The following is a 26,104-nucleotide window of genomic DNA, read 5'->3' as shown; positions in this document are numbered from 1 at the left end:
ATAGACTCTTCTTTCTATGTATCTGGAAACCTGTCACTTTCTTCCGCTTCCCACTCCTACTGTCTTAATCATTTCTCAACCTGAATTACCGCAGGAACCTGCTCCATTAGCATGCTTTCCCATCTCCAACATATGTCAAAGTTACCTTTCTAAAACTCAAATTGGGTTTTAGAGGCCAACTCAGGAGGATCCCTTGAGTCCAGGAGTTCAAGACCAGCCTGGACAACATGGCAAAACACCGTCTCTACAAAGTAAAAATAAAAAGTATTAACCAGGCTTGGTGGCATATGCCTGTTGTCCCAGTTTTACTTGGGAGGCTGAGGCAGGAGGATCACTTGAGCTCAGGAGTCCAAGGCTGCAGTAAGCTATGATTGTACCACTGCACTCCAGCCTGGGCAAAAGAGCAAGATCCTGTCTGGAAAAAAAAAGAGAAACCTGGCCGGGCGCGGTGGCTCAAGCCTGTAATCCCAGCACTTTGGGAGGCCGAGACGGGCGGATCACGAGGTCAGGAGATCGAGATCATCCTGGCTAACATGGTGAAACCCCGTCTCTACTAAAAAAATACAAAAAATTAGCCGGGCGAGATGGCGGGCGCCTGTAGTCCCAGCTACTCGGGAGGCTGAGGCGAGAGAATGGCGTAAACCCGGGAGGCGGAGCTTGCAGTGAGCTGAGATCCGGCCACTGCACTCCAGCCTGGGCGACAGAGCGAGACTCCGTCTCAAATAAAAAAAAAAAAAAAAAAGAGAAACCTTCCCATATCATTTCTCGATCATGATCCATTCCCTACTCCCCGAGTCTGAGTTGTTGTTTCTTTTTTTTGAGACAGGGTCTTGCTCTGTCACGCAGGCTGGAGTGCAGTAGTGGGATCATAGCTCACTGCAGCCTTGACCTCCTGGGCTCAAGCAGTCCTCCCACCTCGGCCTCCCCAGTAGCTGGAACTGTAAACATGCACCACCACACCTGGCTATTTTTTTGTTTAGGGTTTCTGTTGTTGCTTTTGTTTTTTGAGACAGGGTTTCATTCCTATCGCCCAGACTGGAGTGCAGTGACGTAATCTTGGCTTACTGCAACCTCCTCCTCCTGGGCTCAAGCAATTCTCCTGCCGCACCCTCCTGAATAGCTGGGACTACAGGCTCACACCATCGTGCCTGGCTAATTTTTTTTTTTTTTTTGTAGAGATGGGGTCTTCAACTCCTGAGCTCAAGTGATCTGCCCGCCTCAGCCTCCCAAAGTGCTAGGATTACAGGCATGAGCCACTGCACCTGGCCTAATTATATATATATACACACACATATATATATGTATGTGTACATATATGTATATATATATATAGATTGATTGATTGATTGATTGATTTTGGTAGACATGGGGGTTTCTCTATGTTGCCCAGGCTGGTCTTGGACTCCTGGGCTCAAGTGCACCTCCTACCTCAGCCTCCCAGGTAACTGGGACTACTGGGTTTACAGGCATGAGCCAGTACGTCCGGGCAAGTATCTCTTTTCATTATCACTGTGGTATCCTCAAGCTAAGTATTTCTCAGTCTGTATAATTACTTTTTTTTGGTCTTTCACTAGATACTCGGTTCCTTTAGGGCAGGGACTATGGGTTTCTTTTATATTTTAAAAATTTGTATTAAGCACTATTTAGCAAAAAACCCCACGACAATTTCTAAGAAATAAAACAATCTTGTTCCTGCTGTATTTCTCCCTCCCTTCGTTAGGTTTATCATTCGCACAGATTTCTTTATCATTTCACTGCACACATGTCACAAATCATTACAATGTTTTTTCTTCTGTGCCCCTGTGGAAAACAAGTTGTCACTGCGCCACCTGTTGATTTCTGCCTGCTCTACAGAGCCACCTGGATCATGAATCCAAGAGTCTGTCTATGGGTGGGTGTGTTCTGTGGGTCTCTTCATCCACCTCTGCTTAGATATCACCTGTCTCAATGACTAAAGCTTCAGAATGGTCTGATACCTGGTCAACTGGTTTCCCACTTTGATCTGCCTGCAAACTGCAGTGTATCTAATCTCTACATCTCCAGTTCCTGGCTCCTGATGATACTTAATGAACATTTGTTGAATAGGTAATTTTTCCCCCTTAGTGTGTTCTTTTCAGAATCTTTTTGGAGCTTTTGCACTTAATTTCTTTTCAGATAATTGTATATGTCAAAATCAAACTTCAGAATAAGAATTTACTGACCAGAACACCATTTAGTACTTTATATGATAGGAAGGTTTAAAACCACTGGCTAAAGTGAAAAATTTTTTGTGGGTGGACACAGTGGCTCATGCCTTTGATCCTAGCACATTGGGAGGCCAAGGCAGGAGGATTGCTTGAGTCCAGGAGTTCAAGACCAACCTGGCCAACATAGTGAGACCCCATCTCAAAAAAATGAAGTTTAAAAAATTTTAAAATTAGCCAAGCATGGTGCTGTGTGCCTGTAGTCCCAGCTACTCGGGAGGCTGAAGCTGGAGGATCCCTACAGCCCAGGAGTTTGAGGCTGCAGTGAACTTTGATCCTGCCCCTGTACTTCAGCCCGGGCAACAGAATGAGACCCTGTCTCTACAAAACACAGAAACAGAAACTTTTTTTTTTTTTTTTTTTTTTTTTTTAGTAAATTCTCAATAGGTTGTCAAGGAAACTTACCGAGGAGAGCTATTTACCAGTAACAGTGTTTGCTTTGAAGTGTGGCTACAAACTAATGAGGCTTGCCTCCCTCAGCCTCATTATTGTAGTCTTAGTTCATATAGTCATGGTTGAATGTGCAAAGCAGTAACACTTGCTAGGTTTACTAATTAGTGTTTCACATTGATTGAAATTTAGAAATTGAATGCTTATACTTTGTCAGAGGTTTCCTTTTCTTTGCTTTAGCTTTGAAATATTCCTGTAAAGGTTTTTCTTTTGGACTGTAACTTCATTGCATGGCTTTAGTCAGCCTTTGAAGCAATGCGTAGGTTTATAATGGCTGGCAAGCACTTTACCGGGAAGTGAGGGAAGAAAGACTATGTGTTGTTATTTATACAACAAGTCAGTGGAGGATTAACCCATTTTACTACTTTTTCTTCTTGAGTCTTTTTGTAGTTGGATAAATATGACTTAAATGCTTTTGTCTAGAGTCTTTGGAGGGCTTTTTTTTTTTTAACCTTGTAATTTGAATTAACTTACATGCTTATATTTGGATTTATTTTCTTTTGATAAGGAATGTTTTAAAACGTAAGATTGGTCACAGTTATTGAAGAGAATGAGTGTGGCACTAGTTTTATGATTTAGTAAATCACTGGCCAGGAGCAGTGGCTCACGCCTGTAATCCCAGCACTTTGGGAGGCCTAGGCGGGCAGATGACCTGAGTTCGGGAGTTTGAGACCAGTCTGACCAACATGGAGAAACCCCATCTGTACTAAAAATACAAAAATTGGCCGGGCATGGTGGCGCATTCCTATAATCCCAGCTACTCAGGAGGCTGAGGCAGGAGAATCGTTTGAACCTGGGAGGCGGAGGTTGCGGTGAGCTGAGATCACGCCATTGCACTCCAGCCTGGGCAACAAGAGCGAAATTCCATCTCAGAACAAAACTAAGGATAACCTGGAAGGTTATTCCATTGAGGTATAGACTCGGGGGGAAAAAAAGTAGCACTGACTCCCTTCAGCTTTTAAAAAATGACTGTGATTGGCTGGGCGTGGTCGCACACCTGTAATCCCATCACTTTGAGAGGCCAAGGTGGGTGGATCACCTGAGGTCAGGAGTTCAAGACCAGCCTGGCCAACATGGTGAAACCCCGTCTCTACTAAAAATACAAAAAATTAGCTGGACATGGTGGCAGGCGCCTGTAATCCCAGCTACTCGGGAGGCTGAGGCGGGAGAATCACTTGAACCTAGGAAGCAGAGGTTGCTGTGAGCCAAGATCGCACCACTGCATTCCAACCTGGGCAACAGGAGCAAAACTCCATCTCAAAAAAAAAAAAAAAAAAAATCACTGTGATTGCAAAACTATTTTTTTTTAATTGAAATGAAATTCACATAACATTGGCCATTTTAAAATGAACAATTCATTGGCATTTAGCAATCACCATTTCTTATCTACTTTCTGAATACTTTCATCTTCCCCAAATAAAGCCCTATACCTGTTAGGCAGTTGCTACTCATTTTCCCCTTCCTCTAGTTCCTGGTAACCACCAATCTGGTTTCTGTTTCTCTGGATTTGCTTATTCTATGTATTTCATATACATGGAATCATACCATATATGATCTTCTGTGCCTGGCTTCCTTCACTTAGCATGTTTTCAAGGTTCATCCATGTTGTAGCATCTGTCAGTAATTCGTTTTTTTAATGGCTGAATAATATCCCATTGTATGTATAGGCCACATTTTGTTTATTCATTCACTCTTATTGGATATTTGAGTTTTTACCTTTTGGTTGTTGTAAATAATGCTGCTATAAACATTTGTATGGAAGTATCTGTTTGAGGACCTGTTTTTAGTTCTTTTGGTTACATACCTAGCAGTGGAGTTACTAGATCTAATGGTAACTTTATGTTTAACTTACTGAGGAACAACCAAATTGTTTTGCACAGTGGCTGAATGAACCATTGTACATTCCTATCAGCAATGTACGAGGATTCCAATTTCTCTACATCCTTGCCAGCACTTCTTATGCTATGTTTGGTTGATTGAATTATAGCTATCCTAGTGAGTGTGAAGTAGTATCTCATTTTGGTGTGACTTTGCATTTCCCTAATGACTAATGATGTTGAGCATCTTTTCATGTGCTTATTAGACATTTGTATATCTTCTCTGTAGAAATGCTGTTTATCTTTTTGTTGTTTTAGATACTGGACCTGTATTAAATATAGAATTCGCAGATATTTCCTCCTGTTGTGTAGGTTGTCTTTTCACATTCCTGATTATGTCCTTTGTTACACAAGTTTTTAATTTCAGTAAAGATCAATTTATCTTGTTTACCCTTTTGTTGCTCATGCTTCATATCATGAGATATCATATCAAGATATTGATATATCTTCATATCATATCAAGATCATGACAGTTTACCCCTGTGTTTTCTTCTAAATGTGTTATAATTCTAGCTCTTACATTTAGGTTGTTGGTCCATTTTGATTTCATACAAGGTCTGAGATAGTCCAATGAGAGAATTTTTTTTTTTTTTTTTTTTTTTTTTTTTTTTTTTTTTTGAGTTGGGGGTCTCACTCTGTGGCCTAGGCTAGAATGCAGTGGCTTGATCATAGCTCACTGCAGTCTCGAACTCCTGGGCTCAAGCAGTCCTCTCAAGTAACTGAGACCACAGGTGTGCACCACTAAGTCTGGCTAAATGTTGTATTTTGTTTTGTTTTGTTTTGTTTTGTTTTGTTTTTTTGTAGAGACGAGGTCTCATCATGTTGTCCAGGCTAGTCTTTACCTCCTGGGCTCAGGCAGTCCTCCTGCCTTGGCCTTGCGAAGTGCCAGGATTACAGATGTGAGCCATCACACCTGGCTCTTGTAGTACCTTTTAACTGAGTATATATACATATCAACCAAAAACTGTGGATTTCATAGTATTTTAAATTATTTTGCGATGTATTAATCAAAGCAGAACTTAAAATATATTTGAAAAATAGTACTTGTAAGTTTAAGACAATTTTTCAGTCCATGGCTTATACACTAGTGACTGAATATGGATTCATGGATTTCCTTCCCATAACACCATGATCTTCTCTGAATCTACAGATCACATATTTTGTAGATGAGCATCAGAAGAATCTCTTATGACAGGGAAAAGAGGGACTGAGGATGAAGGTAGAGTTTCCAAGGGTCCATAGCTGCAGAGACCTCAAGGAAGAGGCTGGGGATAACTGGAATGTCATTAACTAGAAGGCAGTGGTGGAATCTGTAAGGGCCAGAGAGGAAGTAGCATTTCATTTGAGGCAACAAGGATGGTTGCAGAGTTTGGTTTGTAGGCTCACAGGTCATCATCAGAAAGTAATGGTTTAGGGAGCAGTTGAAGATTCCTTTAGTTTTGGAAATAATGCCAACTCAACTCAGCCTCCAAACAGGGAGTCCAACTGACTTTGTTTAGCATCTTTCCTACAGAGAAGGGTAAGGAAGGAAAAGGAACTAGGCAAATTCTAGATTTTTATTTCAACTCTGACCAGAATGCTGGCTGAGTCTTTAAAAAAAAGTCCAGTTTTATTTTAGCTGAAAATGTGATGAAAGGAATTTTTCTACTTCTCATGTGGCCAGGAGAATTAGGGTCCCTTAGAGTCTAGGGTGGTGTATTGTATTGGCCTGTGGCCATCTGATGGAGCAGGAACTAGGATACAGCTCCCAGTTCATGAGTGAGAAACTTGGTGGGGAAGTATTGGGTCATGATGGCAATCGTGGTCAAGGGCCTTCTGTCTTCTGGCCAGCTTTTTCAGTGCTGACAGGCTCATCAGTGACAATCTTCTTTTTTTTTTTTTAAGTCTTTTTTTCACCTTGTCAGGTCTGTGTTCAAAGGGCAAAAGGAACAAGGAGGGGATAAATAGAGCAGGTGATTGAGCGTCTGAGGGGAGTGTAGATTATGGTCTTCAGATGCCCTTCTGCTTTTACTGGCTGATTGCCTACTTTTACAAATAAAAACGAAAGCTACTTTGCAAGAAGTGATTTGGGAAGGCATAAACAAAGAATGGGTCTTGGTTACTTTGATGTTTGTGGTGTTTAAACTCTGAATTTGTGTGGATGTGTCTTTTTGAATTTTTAACCCCCCATGCAACCTTTGTGACTTAACAGGTGCTACTTGTGAGCAGTAGTCGCCATCCAGACAGATGGATTGTCCCTGGAGGAGGCATGGAGCCTGAGGAGGAGCCAAGTGTGGCAGCAGTTCGTGAAGTCTGTGAGGAGGTATGCATGGAGAAGAGAGGGCACAGCTATGCCTTGTCATCATGAACCTGTCCTATCTGTGTAGTTCTTTAATAAATCAGCACTCACTGAATGAACGTACAGTCACAGAAAAAGGACAATGAATGGTTCCCCGGTCCCTCCTTTATTACTGGGTGATGGAGTCGTGACATGGTAATGTTAACCAGGCACTCTATGCCAGACTTCCCATGACTTTTTATGCCAGACTTTTGTGACTTCCCATGGATTTTTTCCAACACTGCCTATTACCTGTGGCACAAAATCAAGAAGCAAATCGTTCCTCACCTCTAAGGAGTAAGAGGAACAGGCAGCATTAGTATAAATGACTCATTGTCATTAAGCTTTGGAGGAGGCCCTTATTTTCACGTGCTTACTGCATCCTAGCCATGGAACTGTGGCCAAAGCAGTGAATCTGTTAGCCGGATACTGTTAATGGTACAACTTGAGAGATAATAGTATCTTCTTTTTTATTTAGTCACATGATGTTCCACATACATGTGTTGAGTTTCTGGGCCATGATATCCTGCTAGATACTCCAGAATAAATAGAAGAAATAAAGTCATGCACCCTTAGTTCTCTTATTTCAAGAATTTACAGTCTGGGGGAAACTGAGAAACAGATTGCAATTCAAAACCCAGAGAAACGAACTATTGTTTTCCCATAGCCTCTTGTGGTGACACCATGCTCTGCTCTTCTTGTTATCTCATTTAGGACTCATAACTCAGTTGTGTAAGCTTTATTGCCACAGTTTACTCACCCTGGTCACATAGGTAGTGCTTTTGAAATCCATTTCCTCGTTCTAGAGGGAATTTAAGATTGATTCTAAGAACATATAAAAAAGCATTTACAGGCCGGGCGCGGTGGCTCAAGCCTGTAATCCCAGCACTTTGGGAGGCCGAGACGGGCGGATCACGAGGTCAGGAGATCGAGACCATCCTGGCTAACACGGTGAAACCCCGTCTCTACTAAAAATACAAAAAAAAAAAACTAGCCGGGCGAGATGGCGGGCGCCTGTAGTCCCAGCTACTCGGGAGGCTGAGGCAGGAGAATGGCGTAAACCCGGGAGGCGGAGCTTGCAGTGAGCTGAGATCTGGCCACTGCACTCCAGTCCAGGTGACAGAGCGAGACTCCGCCTCAAAAAAAAAAAAAAAAAAAAAAAAAAAAGCATTTACAACAAGTCTAATTTCTATGTTTCTTTTGGATCCAGCTTTTGGTGAAGTGCGCTTAGAATAATCTTACCCTTGGAATATCCAAGGAGGTCTTTCCTCACTCTGAATTCCTACACTTACATTGGCTTATGTTACTGTCGTTGTAGCATCTATCTTACACCCATAACTAAATTGTTCTCTCTGAGGGCAAAAATCACGCTTCCCATCAAAAATCCTTACTTTCCATGCCTGTTCCTGTTACACAGCTAGGTGAACAGAAATTAATATATGCTTCTTTGATAGGTAGAACAATGGTTGGAACAATGCAGATGCTGAAGAAATACCCTAAATAGAAATTGTCAGAGTATAGAAAGTGATAAACATTAACAGAAAGGATATGAGAAGGCATTCTTACAGGAGGCTAACCCCGGTAGAACTAAATGGAATCAAGAGAGGGTGTAATGAAGAGAAAACATTGACGTGGGAATCCTGGTTTCTGTTACTGTCAGTTAATAACTGTGTGACCTATGAGAAAGTAACTTTAAACACCCTGGACCTTTGTCCTTCATTTGAATATCTTCCTTTTTACTCCATTGTGGAGGGAGGGAGGGGAATATGAGGTTCAAATGAGAACATGAGTATGAATGTCCTTTGTGAATTATGTATCACTCTACCACGTAGGATGTATGCAGCTGAAAATAATATTATGCCCATTATTATGCCCATTACTGTTCTGTAACAGGCTTATTATATCACGTAATAAGTCGTCCCAGGTTGGCTGGCTCAACAGTATTAAGAACCCAGGTGCTTCCCGTCTTTCTGTTCTGCCATCCTTGGTACATTGGCTTCTGTTTGCGGGCTTGTCTCCTTGTGGTGACAAGATGGCTATCACAGCTCTATCCTTACACATTCTTTTCAAATGTAGGACACACAGTTTTACCTCATGGGTCTCTCTCTCTCTCTCTTTTTTTTTTTTTTTTTTTTTTTTTTTTTTGAGACGGAGTCTTGCTCTGCCACCCAGGCTGGAGTGCAGTGGCCGGGTCTCAGCTCACTGCAGGCTCCGCCTCCCGGGTTTACGCCATTCTCCTGCCTCAGCCTCCCGAGTAGCTGGGACTACAGGCGCCCGCCTCGTTGCCCGGCTAGTTTTTTGTATTTTTTTTTAAGTAGAGACAGGGTTTCACCGTATTAGCCAGGATGGTCTCGATCTCCTGACCTCGTGATCCGCCGGTCTCAGCCTCCCAAAGTGCTGGGATTACAGGCTTGAGCCACCGCGCCCGGCCTATGGGTCTCTTTATTTGAGAGAAAAGAAATTTTCCCCAGAAGGTCCCCCAGCAGACTCTTTATGTTGGTGTTCCAGAGTTGCTTCGCATGCTTATGCTTAAACTTCCTGGCAAAAGGTATATCAGTTCCATGTTTAAACTACTGGAGCCTTCACCGTCTAGGATTTGACTTGGAGAAACCTCTTAGACTTTAATTTAAAGCAATTTAAAAGCATGACCAATAAGAGAAGATAAAATGTTTATTTTGTTAGAAATTTAACTTATATTGGAATGTGCCAATACATGTTTACTCTAAAAAAGAATGAATAGATAATATATAATTTTAGAATGAGAAAAAATTTATTATACAGCCCATACAGTCTCTGTCACAGCTACTTAACTCTGCCATTATAGGGCAAAAGTAACCATAGACAGTAAAATACATAAACAAATGGGCATGGCTGTGTTCCAGTGAAGCCTTATTTATAAAAACTGTGGTGAACCATAGATAATGCCTGGTTTAAGCTCTTGCTACTCAGAGTGTGATTGATGGACCAGCAACATCAGCATCAGCCAGGAGCTTGTTAGAAATGGAAAATCTCAGACCCCAACCCAGATCTACTGTATCAGAATCTGATTCTAATAGGACCTCTGGTGATTTTGAGATCCTACTGCCTTAGAGTATTGAATTCTTACCAATGAGTGTTGTGGGAATTCTTCCTGATGGATCTGTGGAGAGAAATGCTCTTTGAGGGATGGACTATGGTTTAGTGGTCTCCACACCCATTCCAATAACTCTTCTGGCATGGAGAGATTAGAAAGCTAAAAAGTACTTTTCCTAGACTCAGGTAAGGAATGCACCTAAGTCTCCTTGATGATATTTAGATATCCCCAATACAAAGCACTTGTACAAGATTGCTTTAGTCACAAGGAGGTCATGTTCTGAGAGCAGCGGGCCCATCTGTTTTGGTGGCACACATTTAGACAAAGGAGATAAGGTTTTGGAATTGGCAGCTATAGTGTCAACTTCCTGATTTGGCTGGTGGCTTTTATTTGGCAGCTTCCTGATCCGCCCCAGAGACAGCAACTCCCTTGGCAGTCCAGTTCTGCCATGTGGTTTTAAGAATTGTTCTTGGAACCTAGGCTTGTGTTTCTTGAGCTCTCCCAGTGATTCTGTAACTGTTTTTATCCCTTATAAACCATTATCTTAAACTAATCAGGTTGAATTCTGTTGTCTGCAATTAAAAATCTTGACCCAACCAGATTCCCTGTGAATGTTAACAGCTGCTTTAGTTGTATCAGACGTTCTCCTCTGCTTGGCCATGCTAACCCATCAAGGAATTGAGGTGTCTTTGCAAAGCATCCCCCTCTAAAGAAGAGTGTCCAGTAGCCCGTGAGAGAGGTGTCTGATCTACAGTGTGTCAGTAGTTTAATGAGGCAGACTTGTTTCTGTGGGAAAATGAAGCTGTGACAGAATCCAGTTCAGAATCTGCACCTTCCTCATAACTGTTTACTGATTGAATGTTACTTGTCTGTTCAACAAATATTGAGTGCCCATCCATCTTGCACAAAATACTGGGCCACAAATTGGGGATACAGAAATTTGGGTTCTGCCATCATCACGTGAGCTTAATGTCTTACCAAGAATACAGAGTTAATAGGAAACTATAATTTGAAAATTCAACTTTGAGGGAACAGTTTGTACAGCATGCTGGGGCACTTGTTGGCAGAGTAGCCAACTCTGGCACAAAGACTGGCTCCTAGGAGAATGTTTGGATGGTTATAGACCTGCTCATTTAAGATTTTTCCATTTTGGAGGGACTTTGGGGATACAGTAGGTAGTGTGATGGTGGTCTTATATATGATATCCCCACATAAGGGAGATTAGATAGAGGAGGGATGAAGTAGCTGGTGAGCTTTTCTTTACTGTGAAGCAGAATTGGGTTCCCACTTTCCTGTCAGACCTGGGATAATGCGGAATTAGAAGGGTGTAGACACACCCTGAATGGCAGGTATGATTCTGTACTTTGCATCCCTAGGCCTGAGGGCACCAGAAGCTTTGCCTAATTCTTTCTGTAGGAACTCGAAGTTTGACTGTTCAAATAAGTGGTGTGGTAGGGCCCATTGGTGGACCTAACTGAATAATTTTGATTTAAATCCAGTTGGCTTCTGTAAGTTCTAAGGTGCTTAAGGCAAAAATAGTGTTTGAGAGTGACCATGCAGTTGTGAATTCAGACAGATTGTTACAAGACCTGAAGTGGAGTGGTGGTTCTCGAGTAGACAGAGAGGAAAAAGTTCAAAGACCTTGTGCAAAGACTTGATACTTGGTTTTAGGAGTTATGGTTGGAATATCTCTGGCAGTTCTACTTTTGTAGAGCACATTTGGAATTTGTGTCTGTTTCAGGAAAGCTTACCTTATTTGTTGTCACTGTTGCTGTTCTGTTTTTGAGTGCTACAGTTGAGTTGTCCCTGGGTTATACAAGTGCAGCTAAGATGTAGAAAACCAGATGTTTGCAACAGGAAATGCATTGAGGGAGTAGGAAGGATATAGGGTACTGTACTTTTGTTTCCTGGAAATTGCATACTATCCTTCTATAGGTAAAAGGGAGAATAGTGTGGAATAGGAATAAAGTGGTCGTGAAGCAAGGAAATGAAAAGTGCAGCACAAATAATTAAACTACATTCCTCATATGTTTAGTATCTTACCTAGCTCCTCTCTTGAAAGAATCCTGATCTTGAAACTTTATTCTCTCAATAATACTAGAATAAAGTGTGGGATATGATCATGTGATTCTTCTTTGACTGCAGGCAAACTCTGCCTGCCATTCTCAGCCTTAAAGAATCCTTCCTGGCCGGGCGCGGTGGCTCAAGCCTGTAATCCCAGCACTTTGGGAGGCCGAGACGGGTGGATCACGAGGTCAGGAGATCGAGACCATCCTGGTCTACACGGTGAAACCCCGTCTCTACTAAAAAATACCAAAAACTAGCCGGGCGAGGTGGTGGGCGCCTGTAGTCCCAGCTACTCGGGAGGCTGAGGCAGGAGAATGGCGTAAACCCAGGAGGCGGAGCTTGCAGTGAGCCGAGATCGCGCCACTGCACTCCAGCCTGGGCGACAGAGCGAGACTCCGTCTCAAAAAAAAAAAAAAAGAATCCTTCCTGACTTTAGATCGAGACCATCCTGGCTAACGCGGTGAAACCCCATCTCTACTAAAAATACAAAAACAAAAATGAAAATTAGCCAGTCGTGGTGGCGGGCACCTGTAGTCCCAGCTACTTGGGAGGCTGAGGCAGGAGAATGGTGTGAACCTGGGAGGCGGAGCTTGCAGTGAGCAGAGATTGCACTACTGCACTCCAGCCTGGGCGACAGAGCGAGACTCCGTCTCAAAAAAAAAAAAAGAAAAAATTAATAATCCTTCCTGACTTGGAGCAAATTTTTTTTCTGCAGTCAGAGGAGAATCATATCATCTTATCCCATATTTTATTACAGCATTATTGAGAGGATAAAAAAAGTCTGTGAACTGCTTTGAACTTTAGAGTAAGTATCCAAATAAATAAAATGTACACACAATAAAAATAAGGAGAACATGTCATTACAAAAACAGAAACAGTTCAGTGGCTTCCATCAAAACAGAATGAAAGAAGTGTATTTTCCAGTTTTATTAACAGAGAATTAGACTTGAAATCAGAGACTTGAAATGTTTTTTTTTTTTTTTTTTTTTTTTTTGAGACGGAGTCTCGCTCTGTCGCCCAGGCTGGAGTGCAGTGGCCGGATCTCAGCTCACTGCAAGCTCCGCCTCCCAGGTTTTACGCCATTCTCCTGCCTCAGCCTCCCGAGTAGCTGGGACTACAGGCGCCCGCCACCTCGCCCGGCTAGTTTTTTGTATTTTTTAGTAGAGACGGGGTTTCACCATGTTAGCAGGATGGTCTCGATCTGCTGACCTCTTGATCCGCCCGTCTCGGCCTCCCAAAGTGCTGGGATTACAGGCTTGAGCCACCGCGCCCGGCCTGAAATGTTGATAGATGTTTTTTATTGTCCTTGAAGGGAAGCTTTTGTAAACAAAGCACTATTTAGAGGTTTATTTAGTTTTCAAAACATGCTTTCAGATCTGATTTTCTATTTGGAAATGTAGGAGATTTTAATAGCCACTTTTTGAGGGGCTTTGTGGATAATACCTCTATACCAATTAGTTGAAAACCTTCAGATGTTTCAGATTGCATTTATAAATTTAATATATTTGATTTTTTTTGAGAATTTCAGTTGTCCCACTTAAAAAAAAAAAAAGCTTCATAAAGCTCTTGAATGAAGAAAAGTCTTGTGAAAAACTACAAGTAAACAGGGGGAAGCACTTTAGGGCATTGGTCTGGACAAAGATTTCGTAGGTAAGACCTCAAAAGCACACGTGACAAAAGCAAATATAGACAGATGGGATTGTATCAAACTGAAAACCTTCAGCACAGCAAAGGAAACGATCAACGGTGAAGAGATAGTCTACAGAATGGGAGAAAATATATATGCAAAATATTCATTCAACAAGGGATTACTATTCAGTATACAAAGAACTCAACAGCAAAAAAACAATCCAATATTAAAATGTGCAAATGATATGATAGACGTTTCTCAAAAGAAGACAAATAGCCAAGAAATACATTGAACAAGGCGGGGATTAGGGGCAGCAACACCCCTCCCAAACTCCCCCACTCCACTCAAAAGCGTGTATATAACCTTTTGTTTGTTTGTTTTGAGTCGGAGTCCCGCTCTGTCATCCAGGCTGGAGTGCTCACTACAACCTCTGCCTCCGGGTTTCAAGTGATTCTCCTGTCTCAGCCTCCCAAGTAGCTGGGATTACAGATGCCTGCCCCCATCCCTGGCTAATTTTTGTATTTTTCGTAGAGATGGGGTTTCATCATGTTAGCCAGGCTGGTCTCAAACTCCTGACCTTAGGCAGTCCACCCACCTTGGCCTCCCAAAGTGCTGGGGTTATAAGCATGAGCCACTGTGCCCGGCCTTTATATCACTTTTGACTCTACAAAAACTTAACTGCTAACAGTCTAGTGTTGACCAGAAGCCTTACCGTTAACATACTCAGGTAACACAAATTTTGAATATTGTGTGTTATATATACTGTATTCTAGAGAAAAGAAAATGTTGTTAAGAAAATCATAAGAGAGAAAAAATACATTTACTATTCATTAAGTGGAAGTGGATCATCATAAGGTCTTTATGCTTGTCATCCTCACATTAAGTAGGCTGAGGAGGAGGAAGAAAAAAGGTTGCTCTTGGTATCTCATAGATGGCAGAGGTGGAAGAAAATTCATGTATAAATGGAGCCACATGGTTCATACCTGTGCCGTTCAGGGGTCAAGCTGTATATGAAAAAATGTTCAACATCACTAATCATCAGGAAAATGCAAATTAAAACCACAGTGAGATATTATCTTCCCCTAGTTAGGATGGCTATTACTTAAAAACACAGTAACAAAGCCAAGAATGCCGGGCGTGGTGGTTGATGCTTATAATCCCAGCACTTTGGGAGGCTGAGGTGACCAGATCACCTGAGGTCAGGAGTTCGAGACCAGCCTGGCCAACATAGTGAAACCGCCTCTCTACAAAAAATACAAAAAAAAAAAAAAAAAAAATAGATTAACTGGCCTTGGTGGCGGGTACCTATAATCCCAGCTACTTAGGAGGCTGAGGCAGGAGAATCACTGAAACCTGGGAGGTGGAATTTGCAGTATGCTGAGATCACGTCACTGCACTCCAGCCTGGGTGACAAGAGTGAAACTCTGTCTCAAGAAGAAAAACAAACAAACAAAAACAACAAAGCCAGGGAGGCTGCAGAGAAAAGGAAACTCTTATATGCTATTGGTAGGAATGCAAATTAGTATAGCAGTTATGGCAAGCTGTATGGAGGTTCCTCAGAAAACTGAAAATAACTTTGGGAGGCCGAGGTGGGCAGATCACAAGATCAGGAGTTCGAGACCAGCCTGGCCGAACTCCTGTATTTGAAAATACAAAAATTAGCCAGGCATAGTGGCGTGTGCCTGTAATCCCAGCTACTTGGGAGGCTGAGGCAGGAGAATTGCTTGAACGTGGCAGGCAGAGCTTGCAGTGAGCCAAGATCGTGCCACTGCCCTCCAGCCTGGGTGACAGAGCAAGACTCCGTCTCAAAAAAAGAAAAAGAAGACTGAAAATAGAACTACCATATGATCTACTGATCTCTCTGGGTGTATATCCAAAACAAAGGAACTCAGTGTATTAAAAGTCTGCACTTCCATGTTCATTGTAGAATTATTCACAATAGCCAAGATATGGAATCAACCTAAGTGCCCACCAACTGATGAATGGATAAAGGAAATGTGATATATATTAAGTATACACACACACACAGCACTCACACATATACACACACAATGGAATAGTATTCATCTATAAAAAACAGTAAAGTAATGTCATTCATGGCAGCTGAACTTGGAGGACATTAACAGTAAGTGAAGCCAGCTGGATGACTCACACCTGTAATCCCAGCACTTTGGGAGGCCGAGGTGGGTGGATTGCTTGAGGTCAGGAGTTCGAGACCTTCCTGGGCAACACAGTGAAACCTCTCCTCTACCAAAAATACAAATACTGGCCAGGTGTGGTGGCACATGCCTGTGGTCCCAGCTACTCAGGAGGCTGAAGTTGGGAAGATTGCTGGAGCCCAGGAAGTCGAGGCTGCAGTGAGCCATGATCATGCCACTGCGCTCCAACCTGCATGACAGAGTGCGAGACCTCGTCTCAAAAAAATTAAAATAAAGGAGAAATAAGCTAGGCACAGAAAAGATGAACACCACATGTTCTTACTCGTATGTACAAGCTCTAGTGTTCTGTAGCACTGTAAGGTAACTATACTTAATACTTACTGTGTTATTTTCAGATGAGATTGGGCACGTTCATGGTGGTATGGCCATAGACAATTGTGTGTTTTCAAATAGCTACAAGTAAGGATTTTGAATGTTCCCAAGACAAATGATAAATATTTGAGATGATGGATATGCTAATTACCCTGATTTATCATCACTTGTTTGTTTGTTTTGCGACAGAGCCCTGCTCTGTCACCCAGTCTGGAGTGCAGTGACACGATCATGGCTCACTGCACCCTCCATCTCCTGAGTTCAAATGATCCTTCCATATCAGCCTCTTGAGTACCTGGGACTCCAGGTACGCGCCACCATGCCCAGATAATTTTTATATTTTTATAGAGGCTGTATTTCACCATGTTGCCACCGCTGGTCTCAAACTCCTAGGCTCAAGCCATCTGCCCGCTTTGGCCTCCCAGAGTTCTGGGATTACAGCCACATTATGCCCAACCAGATTTATCATTATATATTGTATACATATAGCAAAATGTCACTGTACTCCATAAATATGTACAATTATTATGTGTCAATTAAAATTAATGACAAAAATATTTATAGCCCGGCCTGGTGGTATGGGCCTATAGTCCCAGCTGCTGGGGAGGCTGAGGCAGGATGATCACTTGAGCCCAGGAGTTCAAGACCAGACAGGACAGCATAGCAAGACCTCATCTTAAAAAACAAAAAGAAAAACAAAACACAGCATTTTCAAAGAAATACAAAGTTTTATAAAACACAGAGAAACACTTTTTTTTTTTTTACAAACTCCTGTAAATCTCATATATTACTCTTAGAAATGTTTTAGAGTCTTTAAATATTCCCATGCTATATATAAGCTTTGTAAGATTTTTAACTTAAAATCATGAGTCAGAAGTAAATTATTCAACTATATTTTTGAAATTTGAGGCCACAAGACTGCCGGCCAGAATAGGTAACATTCTCGTAAGCATTACAAGATCTTAGATTATGTCTGGTCTCCTTAACACAGAAATACTTAATGTGGTAATAAACATCATAATATTTAAGACTAAAGTATTATAAATTATAAAATACTTATTGATTCCCTTGAACATTTTTATATTTAATTCTAAATGTTTCTAGGATTGAAAGATGCTTACCTGCTGAAGAAACTGAGTCTTCCTATTAAATGAGGCCACAACTCTTAGGTGACCTGATAGGGCATGACTCTGTTCACTTTTGCTTCATCAAGACTCCATAACTTCACAAGGCTGGGGGTCATGGAGTTCACACAGCATGAATCAACATAGCTAATTTAGTGCATCAGCGTGAAGGTTATTTCATTCATGAAGTCTTTGTGATTCCTCCTAGTGAGTTCACTCATGCTATATGTTTCCATTGCAGTCGGTATTTCTAGCACTGTGGTATTGTTCATGCTTTATTGATGTTGCTTGTTGAATTATCTGTCTTTTGTGCTAGACTTTATACTCTGTATAGTCTCCTTCCTTCCTTCCTTCCTTCCTTCCTTCCTTCCTTCCTTCCTTCCTTCCTTCCTTCCTTCCTTTCTCTCCCTTTCTTTGTTTTTCTGTCTCTGTTTTTCTTTCTCTCTTGCTCTCTCTTTCCCTCCCTCCCTCACTCCCTCCCTTCCCTCTCTTCCCTCTCTTTCCATCCCTTTTCCTTCCTTCCTTCCTTCCTTCCTTCCTTCCTTCCTTCCTTCCTTCCTTCCTTCCTTCCTTCCTTTCTTTCTCTCCCTTTCTTTGTTTTTCTGTCTCTGTTTTTCTTTCTCTCTTGCTCTCTCTTTCCCTCCCTCCCTCCTTCCCTCCCTTCCCTCTCTTCCCTCTCTTCCATCCCTTTCCTTCCTTCCTTCCTTCCTTTCTTCCTTCCTTCCTTCCTTCCTTCCTTCCTTCCTTCCTTCCTTCCGTCCGTCCGTCCGTCTGTCCGTCACCCAGGCTAGAGTTCTGTGGTGTGGTCATAGCTTACTGTAACCTCAAACTCCTGGGCTCAAGCAATCTTCCTGCCTTGGCACCCTGAGTATCTGGGACTACAGGTGCATGCCACCATGCCTGGCTAATTTATTATTATTATTATTTATCAGAGACAGGGTCTTGCTATGTTGCCAAGGGTCTCCTGGCTTCCAGCCCCTCCTCCCTCAGCCTCCTAAAGTGCTGGGATTACAGGTGTGAGCCATTGTACCTGGTCCCCATTTTTTCTTTTTTCTTTTTTTGAGATGGAGTTTCACTGTTGTCGCCCATGCTGGAGTGCACAATCTTGGCTCACTGTAACCTCTGCCTCCTGGGTTCAAATGATTCTTCTGCCTCAGCCTCCTAAGTAGCTGGGATTATAGGCGTGCACCACCATGCCTGGCTAATTTTGTATTTTTAGTAGAGACGGGGTTTCTCCATGTTGGCCAGGCTGGTCTCGAACCCCTCACCTCAGGTGATCCACCTGCCTCGGCCTCCCAAAGTGCTGGGATTACAGGTGTGAGCCACCGCGCCCGGCCCCATTTTTTCTTGCTCGTTGTTGAATCTCCTGTGCTCAACACATATCTCAAGTGCTTCATAGAGTGCTACAATTATTGACCTAACTATTGGAACAGCTACAGAAATGCAACTGCAGTATATCCTTTTAGGTTGTCAGAAATAGACATATTCTCCAAATGCATCAGTTAAGTGAGGAAGAACATGACATTGTCACAGCACCTGCCCAGCCAAGGCTGTACAAAGCTGGAAACTTGGGTCACAGTGCGCAGGCAGGCATCACTTGTGTCAGGTGGAACAACAGTGGGAATGCAGAGTGGCTCAAGGAGCCTGGTCACATGCCAATGGCTCAGCCCCTCTCTTCTACTGCGGAGGACCTGCCTATCTCATCTCTTCTCAGCCTCCTCACTTACTGCTTTTATATTGTGTTTTTCCTCTCTTATGCAAAACTTACTGGTCTGTTGACTCTGTGTTCAGCCTTCCTAAAAGAGGACCTGATTGGTTTTGCCTAGTGACAACTTCATGTAGTATGCCCCTTTAGGCAGAGCCAGGCCACATCATCAGCGTCTGGCCATTTTGAAAATGTCTACCTTACCTTTGCGTCAGTTGCTGATATTTGATTCTCTTAGCTGTGCTCAGAGTAGTGAAGTCACATGCTATAAAAGCATGGCAACCCATGGTTAAGTACCATCTGCAGCAGCTTTTCCAAAGGTCCTGTGTATGTAGTAGGAACTGTTATTATCTACATTTTACAGGAGAGAAAAGGCTGAGGTTGAGTGATTTGCCCCAACAAGTTGTGTCCAGCCTAATGTGCTCAAGGTAAGATTTGAATCCAGGACATCTTTCGTCCCCAACACTCCTAATGCTATGGCTCCTTGAAAGATGTCCACCAAAATGTTTGCAGTAGTTATATTTATGTTTATAGGTTATCAAGTTCTCCGCATTGAGTGTGTGTTTCTTTTATTACTAGAAAAAGTTTCCATATAAACATAAAAGGATTGAGATTATTCAGTAGTTTATCATGGCATTGTCAGTCCTAGGTCTCATTAAATTCCACCTGTTCTAAAGCTTTGTTCAGCCCAGCTTAAAAATTGTAGCATATTGGCTGAATTTCAGAAACAGATAAATCTGAAGCAGTTGACACATTAGCAACCACATTTAAGGGGAGGGCTAAAATATTCCCTTTTGCAAATTAGCCTCGATTTTTTAGCTGCTTGTGGTCAAAATCCTATTAGAGTGACCCCTTACAGGGTTAGGGGAACAGGCTTGCTCCCATGGCCTGCCATGGGCTTTAGTAACAGTGCCTATTTAGACCAGGGCAGCAAAAGCTGTGTGAGCCAGCCATGTGATGATAGTCTTTCTGTAATAAAAAAGGAAAGCACCTCTTTGTATGATCTCAGAGCTATTCTTTCTTGCTAATTCAGTGGGAAAGGTAAAACTCTTGGCTGACAGGGAAAAAAGGGAAGCTGTGTCTGATACTGTTCTGTTTTCTGTTTGTCTTACATTCCCATTTCCTTTACCTTTTCTCACCTCAGCCATCCCAAGAGTATTATCACAAAAATAGAGAACATCCAAAAACAGAAAAAGGAGAAAATTGTGGGCCTAAAGTCTATAGCCATTCATTGGTACCTGTTCCTTCATATTGGTTTCAGGACCCCTGGTGGATATAAAAATCAGCAGATGCTCAAGCCCCTTATATAAAGTGGCAAAGTATTTGCATATGACCTACACATACCCTCCCATATACTTTAGATCATTTGTGGATTACTTATGATACTTCATGCAGTGTAAACACTGTGTAAATACAGTTGACCCTTAAACAACAGGGGATTGAACTGCATGGGTTCATTTATATGTGGATTTTTTTCCAGTAAAAGTTACACTATTATACTGAGTGTGCCCGCCTCTCCTGCTTCCTCTTTTACCTCCTTCACTTCTGCCTCTGAGGTGGCCCCTGAGACAGCAAGACCAACTCCTCCTCTTTCTCCTCTTCTTCCTTAGCCTACTCAGTGTGAAGATGATGAGGATAAAAACCTTTACTGGACTCCACTTCCACTTAATGAATAGTAAATATATTTTCTCTTCCTTGTGGTTTTCTTAATAACATTTTCTTTTTTTAGCTTTATTATAAGAATATAGTAATATTACACACAACATACAGAATATATGTTAATCAACTGTTACTGGTAAGGCTTCTGGTCAGTAGTAGACTATTCGTAGTTAAGTTTTGGGGGAGTCAAAATTATATACCCACCAGACATGGTGGCTAGAGCTAGGAGTTTGAGAGCAGTCTGGGCAACATAGTGAGACCCTATTGCTACAAAAAATAAAAAATTTAAAAAAATATTAGTTGGGCGTGTTGACATGTACCTGTAGTCCCTACTTGGGAGTTTGAGGAGGGAGAATTGCTTGAGCCCAGCATCAAGACTGCAGTGAGCCTTGATTGCGCCAGTGCATTCCAGCCTGGGTGACAGATCAAGACCCTGTTAACAAAAAGAAGTATACACAGATGTTTGACTGCTTGGGAGTTGGCACCCTTCCAACTTGTTCAAGGATCAACATTGTTCAAGGATCAACTATAGTTATACTGTATTGTTTAGGAAATACAAGGGAACAAAGTCGGTACCTGTTCAGTACAGATACAATTTTTTAAAAAATTCTTGATCTGCAGTTGGTTGAATCCACAGATGTGTAGTGCACAAACACGGAGGGCCAACTGTATCTGCAGTCAGCCTGATAGTTTGTGACACAGCCATTGCTTTTTTAAAAAGTGTGATTAGTTCTCGGTGACTTCCTCACTTACATCCTCATAGTACTTCTGTGCTGCTCCTCTGGCTCATGCCACCTGTTGCTTTGCCGTAGAAACAATCCATCTTCAGGTTGGTGGTGTCTGCTTAGATTTCCCTGTATCTCTGCTGCCCTCCCTCAAGTTTTTGTACAAGTTATGTATGTACGGTGTCATACATAAAATAAAAACTCCACAGCATGTTTTACTTAATTAACCTTCATTAAAGAAAGTTTGTAAAAGAAAAAAAGAAAAATCCAGGTCATGGACAACTTAAAAAGAAAGTTTGAAAGTCTAAATACCTTAATGTAGAATAATTGAGGTTGCCTTCCTAATGGCACAGCAAGAGTTCATATCTGCTCAATTATCTCTCGCCTTGTTAATCTGTCTTATAGCAGGCCGGGCTCGGTGGCTCAAGCCTGTAATCCCAGCACTTTGGGAGGCCGAGACGGGTGGATCACGAGGTCAGGAGTTCGAGACCATCCTGGCTAACACGGTGAAACCCCGTCTCTACTAAAAAATACAAAAAGCTAGCCGGGCGAGGTGGCGGGCGCCTGTAGTCCCAGCTACTCGGGAGGCTGAGGCAGGAGAATGGCGTAAACCCGGGAGGCGGAGCTTGCAGTGAGCTGAGATCCGGCCACTGCACTCCAGTCCGGGTGACAGAGCGAGACTCCGTCTCAAAAAAAAAAAAAAAAAAAAAAAAAAAAAAAAAAAAAATCTGTCTTATAGCAGCCTATCAAGAAGTTATTTTAGTCCAGGCACAGTGGCTCACCCTTATTATCCCAGCACTTTGGGAGCCCAAGGTGGGTGGATCACTTGAGGTCAGGAGTTCGAGACAAGCCTGGCCAATATGGTGAAACCCCATCTCTACTAAAAATACAAAAATTAGCTGGGCATGGTGGCACATGCCTGTAGTCCCAGCTGCTTAGGAGGCTGAGGCAGGAGAATTGCTTGAACCTGGGAAGTGGAGGTTGCAGTGAGCCGAGATCGTGCCATTGCACTGCAGCCTGGGCATCACAGTGAGACTCTATCTCCAAAAAAAAAAAAAAAAAAAAAAAGGAAAAGTTATTTTAACTCTTGATTCTATTTATATTTTCCTTTCTTTTCTTTCTTTCTTTCTTTCTTTTCTTTTCTTTTCTTTTCTTTTCTTTTCTTTTCTTTCTTTCTTTCTTTCTTTCTTTCTTTCTTTCTTTCTTTCTTTCTTTCTTTCTTTCTTTCTTTCTTTCTTTCTTTCTTTCTTTCTTTCTTTCTTTCTTTCTTTCTTTTCTTTCTTTCTTTCTTTCTTTCTTTCTTTCTTTCTCAGAGTCTTGCTCTGTTGCTTAGGCTGGAGTGCAGTGGCGTGATCTCAGCTCACTGCCACCTCTACCTCCCTGGCTCAAGTGATCCTCCCACCTTGGCCTCCTGAGTAGCTGGGACTACAAGTAAACGTGCACCACCACACCCAGCTAATTTTTATATTTTTTGTAGAGCCGGGGTTCTACTGTGTTGCCCAGGCTGATCTCGAACTCCTGAATTCAAGTGATCTGCCCTCCTTGACCTCCAAAAGTACTAGGATTCTAGGCATGAGCCACCACGCCCGGCACCATTTGTATTTTCTAATAAGAACATGGGAAATGCCTTAGTGAACTTTATTTTAAAAATATGTGTCTTCTTATCCTAATTCCTGTACCGTGTATTCCCTGTCCCTGCAAAAGAATAGTTGTTCTTGGCCAGGCACGGTGGTTCACATCTGTAATCCCAGCACTTTGGGAGGCCAAGGCAGGCAGATCACCTGAGGTCAGGAGTTCAAGACCAGCCTGGCCAACATGGTGAAACCTCGTCTCTACTAAAAATGCAAAAATTACCCAGGCGTGGCAGCAGACGCCTGTAATCCCGGCTACTCGGGAGGGTGAGGCAGGAGAATTGCTTGAACCTGGGACGTGGAGGTTGCAGTAAGCCGAGATCGCACCATTGCACTCCAGCCGGGGGAATAAGAGCAAGACTTCATGTCAAAAAAAAAAAAAAAAAAAAAAGGTTGTTCTCATATTCTCGTATATATTATATATATATAATATATATTTATATATGTGTGTGTATACGTATATATGTATTTATATGTATATCTCTATATATATACACACACGTAGCAACCAGAACGCTCCATATGGTATCTCCGAACAGTCTCTAACAGGAAAGCAGAATTTCATGTTTCATTTTATACAAGAGTAGAACATTTTTATTTTTAGAGACAGTCTCTCTCTCTGTTGCCAGGCTGGAGTGCAGTGGCGTGATCTCGGCTCACTGCAACCTCCACCTCCCAGGTTCAAGCGATTTTCCTGCCTTAGCTGGGACTACAGGCGCCGCCACCACGCCCAGCTAATTTTTTGTATTTTTAGTAGAGACAGGGTTTCACCATGTTGGCCAGGATGGTCTTGATCTCTTGACCTCGTGATCTCCCCACCTTGGCCTCCCAAAGTGCTGGAATTACAGGCGTGAGCCACTGCGCCCAGTCTGTCTTCGATCTTTCTGGTAAGTGCATAGAAGAAAACGCTGATGTATGCTGCCTTCCTTCTCTGATTCGGCTACCTATAAGAGAAGGGCACCGTCCTATGATCACGTGATTTGCTTGACCTTATCAATCACTTGGATGACTCACCATCCTTACCCTTCCCTCTTGTCTTGTATACAATAAATATCAACGCGCCCAGCCATTCGGGGCCACTACTGGTCTCTGCGTCTTGGTGGTAGTGGTCCCCCAGGCCCAGCTGTTTTCTCTTTGTCTTGTGTCTTTATTTCTTATGATCTCTCATCTCCACACATGGGGAGAACACCCACCAAACCCCTTAGGGCTGGACCCTACATCTCACACCTGTAATCCCAGCACTTTGGGAGGCCACAGCGGGTGGATCACCTGAGGTTAGGAGTTCGAAACCAGCCTGACCAACATGGCGAAACCCTGTCTCTACTAGAAATACAAAAATTAGTTGGGCATGGTGGCAGGTGCCTATAATCCCAGCTACTTGGGAGGCTGAGGCAGGAGAATTGCTTGATCCTAGGAGGCAGAGGTTGCAGTGAGCTGAGAACACGCCACTGCACTCCAGCCTGGGCGCCAGAGCAAGACTCCATCTCAAAAAAAAAAAGCTGGATTCTCATGGAAGATCTTCTGATCTTTCAATGTGGGCAACTTAATTTTAAAAATGTTAGAGTAATATCTGCATATGAACTAAAAAGACAGCAACAATAGTAGGACTGAAAGGCTCATAGTGAAAAACAGCCGAAGTATGTGTTAATTAAATGAATGAGCTGTGTTCCGGATTTTAACTTTAAACTGTAAATTGATAAACTCCAACCTCTTAGAAGATAGTTTTTGTTTTTGTTTTTGTTTTTTGTCTCCGAAAGCAAATAAAGGTTTTTAACTTTGAGAATATTTTACTGTTAAATAAAAATATTAAAATTAGAAAGTGTATCTAGATGTAAATTGCTATAAGAGAGACTGTGAGTTACCCCGTTTGTTTAAAAGCAGGCTTTATTTAGATGAAATTCTTGAACTTCCATTATTTAATTTTTAAAGAATTTTAAATCACATGAATATGAATTCCTAATAACAATGTACAAGTATGGCCTATAGCTTTATCTTTAAAATCAGAACTAAAATAGGCAAGTAATTTTTCTTGCCTATTTTATGTATGTTTGACATTTTTCAAAATGAAAAGTTGAGAAAATAAGCATAAATTCTTATTATATACCAGCTACATTCAAGATCTGAGCTGGAGGCTACAAAGGACAGTGATGTGATAGATGCCACTTTCCCTAATATAGAGTGTTTGTCAGTATTGCCATGTCTGTCAGCACTACCGTGTCTTTATTTTTACTTGGTAAGAAGACAGATATTTTTAGCTCCTTTGGTCACAGCACTACAGTATGTAAGAATCATCGTGTCTTAATACATTATATGTGAGGATCTTATTCTGACAATTTATTCTTTTTAAAGGATTTAGTGGGAAATGTGGATCCGTAATAAAAATTGCAGGAAAGCCTTTGTTCACCTAACATGAACATATATTTTTGTGTGAGGAAGCATCTTTATTCCGCCCTCCTAGGAAAACTCATACACAAAAATACAGCAAAAGAAGTTAAAAGCTTATCCTTTGAAAAATAATTTTGTCTGGGTGCAGTGGCTCACGCCTGTAATCCCAGCACTTTGGAAACCAAGGTGGGAGGATCACTTGAGCCCAGGAGTTTGAGACCAGCCTAGGCAACAAAGGGAGACCTTGTCTCTACAAAAATTTTTTTTTAAATGAGCTGGACATGGTGGCTTGCACCTACAGTTCCATCTACTCAGGAGGCTGAGGAGAGAGGATCGCTTAAGCCCAGGAGTTTGAGGCTGCAGCAAGCTATGGGCAACAGAACGAGACCCTGTCTCTTTAAAAAAGAAAGAAAAAAGAAAAAAAATTGATTATATAAAGTGATCAGAAAAAGCATATCATGTTTTATTGTAGAAGGTAGTGTGAGGCAGTTTTACATTAGAGGACAGAATGAATCCCATAGATCTCTGGCACTAGCTTTCAGACCCTTAAGTAAATTGGTATTGAATCCCGTTTCTGGCAGCTGAGAACTTAGAAAGGGCCTTCCCTCTCAGTTACAGTTCAGGGATGAAGGCAAACCTTGGCATAGACATAGCCTCCAGTGAAGGGCCTGGCTGACATGCAATTGT

At 42.1% G+C, this 26,104-nt stretch overlaps 1 protein-coding gene across 1 annotated transcript in view; it reads left to right on the top strand.

The window, feature by feature from the left end:
* Positions 1-26,104, top strand: part of NUDT3 (nudix hydrolase 3) — a 123,408-nt gene that overhangs the window by 45,521 nt on the left and 51,783 nt on the right. The window contains exon 2 of the mRNA XM_010358070.2: positions 6,762-6,872. Coding sequence (XP_010356372.1) covers positions 6,762-6,872 — 111 coding nt within the window. The remainder of the gene's footprint in view (positions 1-6,761; positions 6,873-26,104) is intronic.

The sequence above is a fragment of the Rhinopithecus roxellana genome, chromosome 4, assembly GCF_007565055.1.
Source record: "Rhinopithecus roxellana isolate Shanxi Qingling chromosome 4, ASM756505v1, whole genome shotgun sequence".
In the NCBI taxonomy this organism is placed as follows: Eukaryota; Metazoa; Chordata; class Mammalia; order Primates; family Cercopithecidae; genus Rhinopithecus; species Rhinopithecus roxellana.
This window is presented reverse-complemented; position numbering and strand designations above follow the sequence as displayed.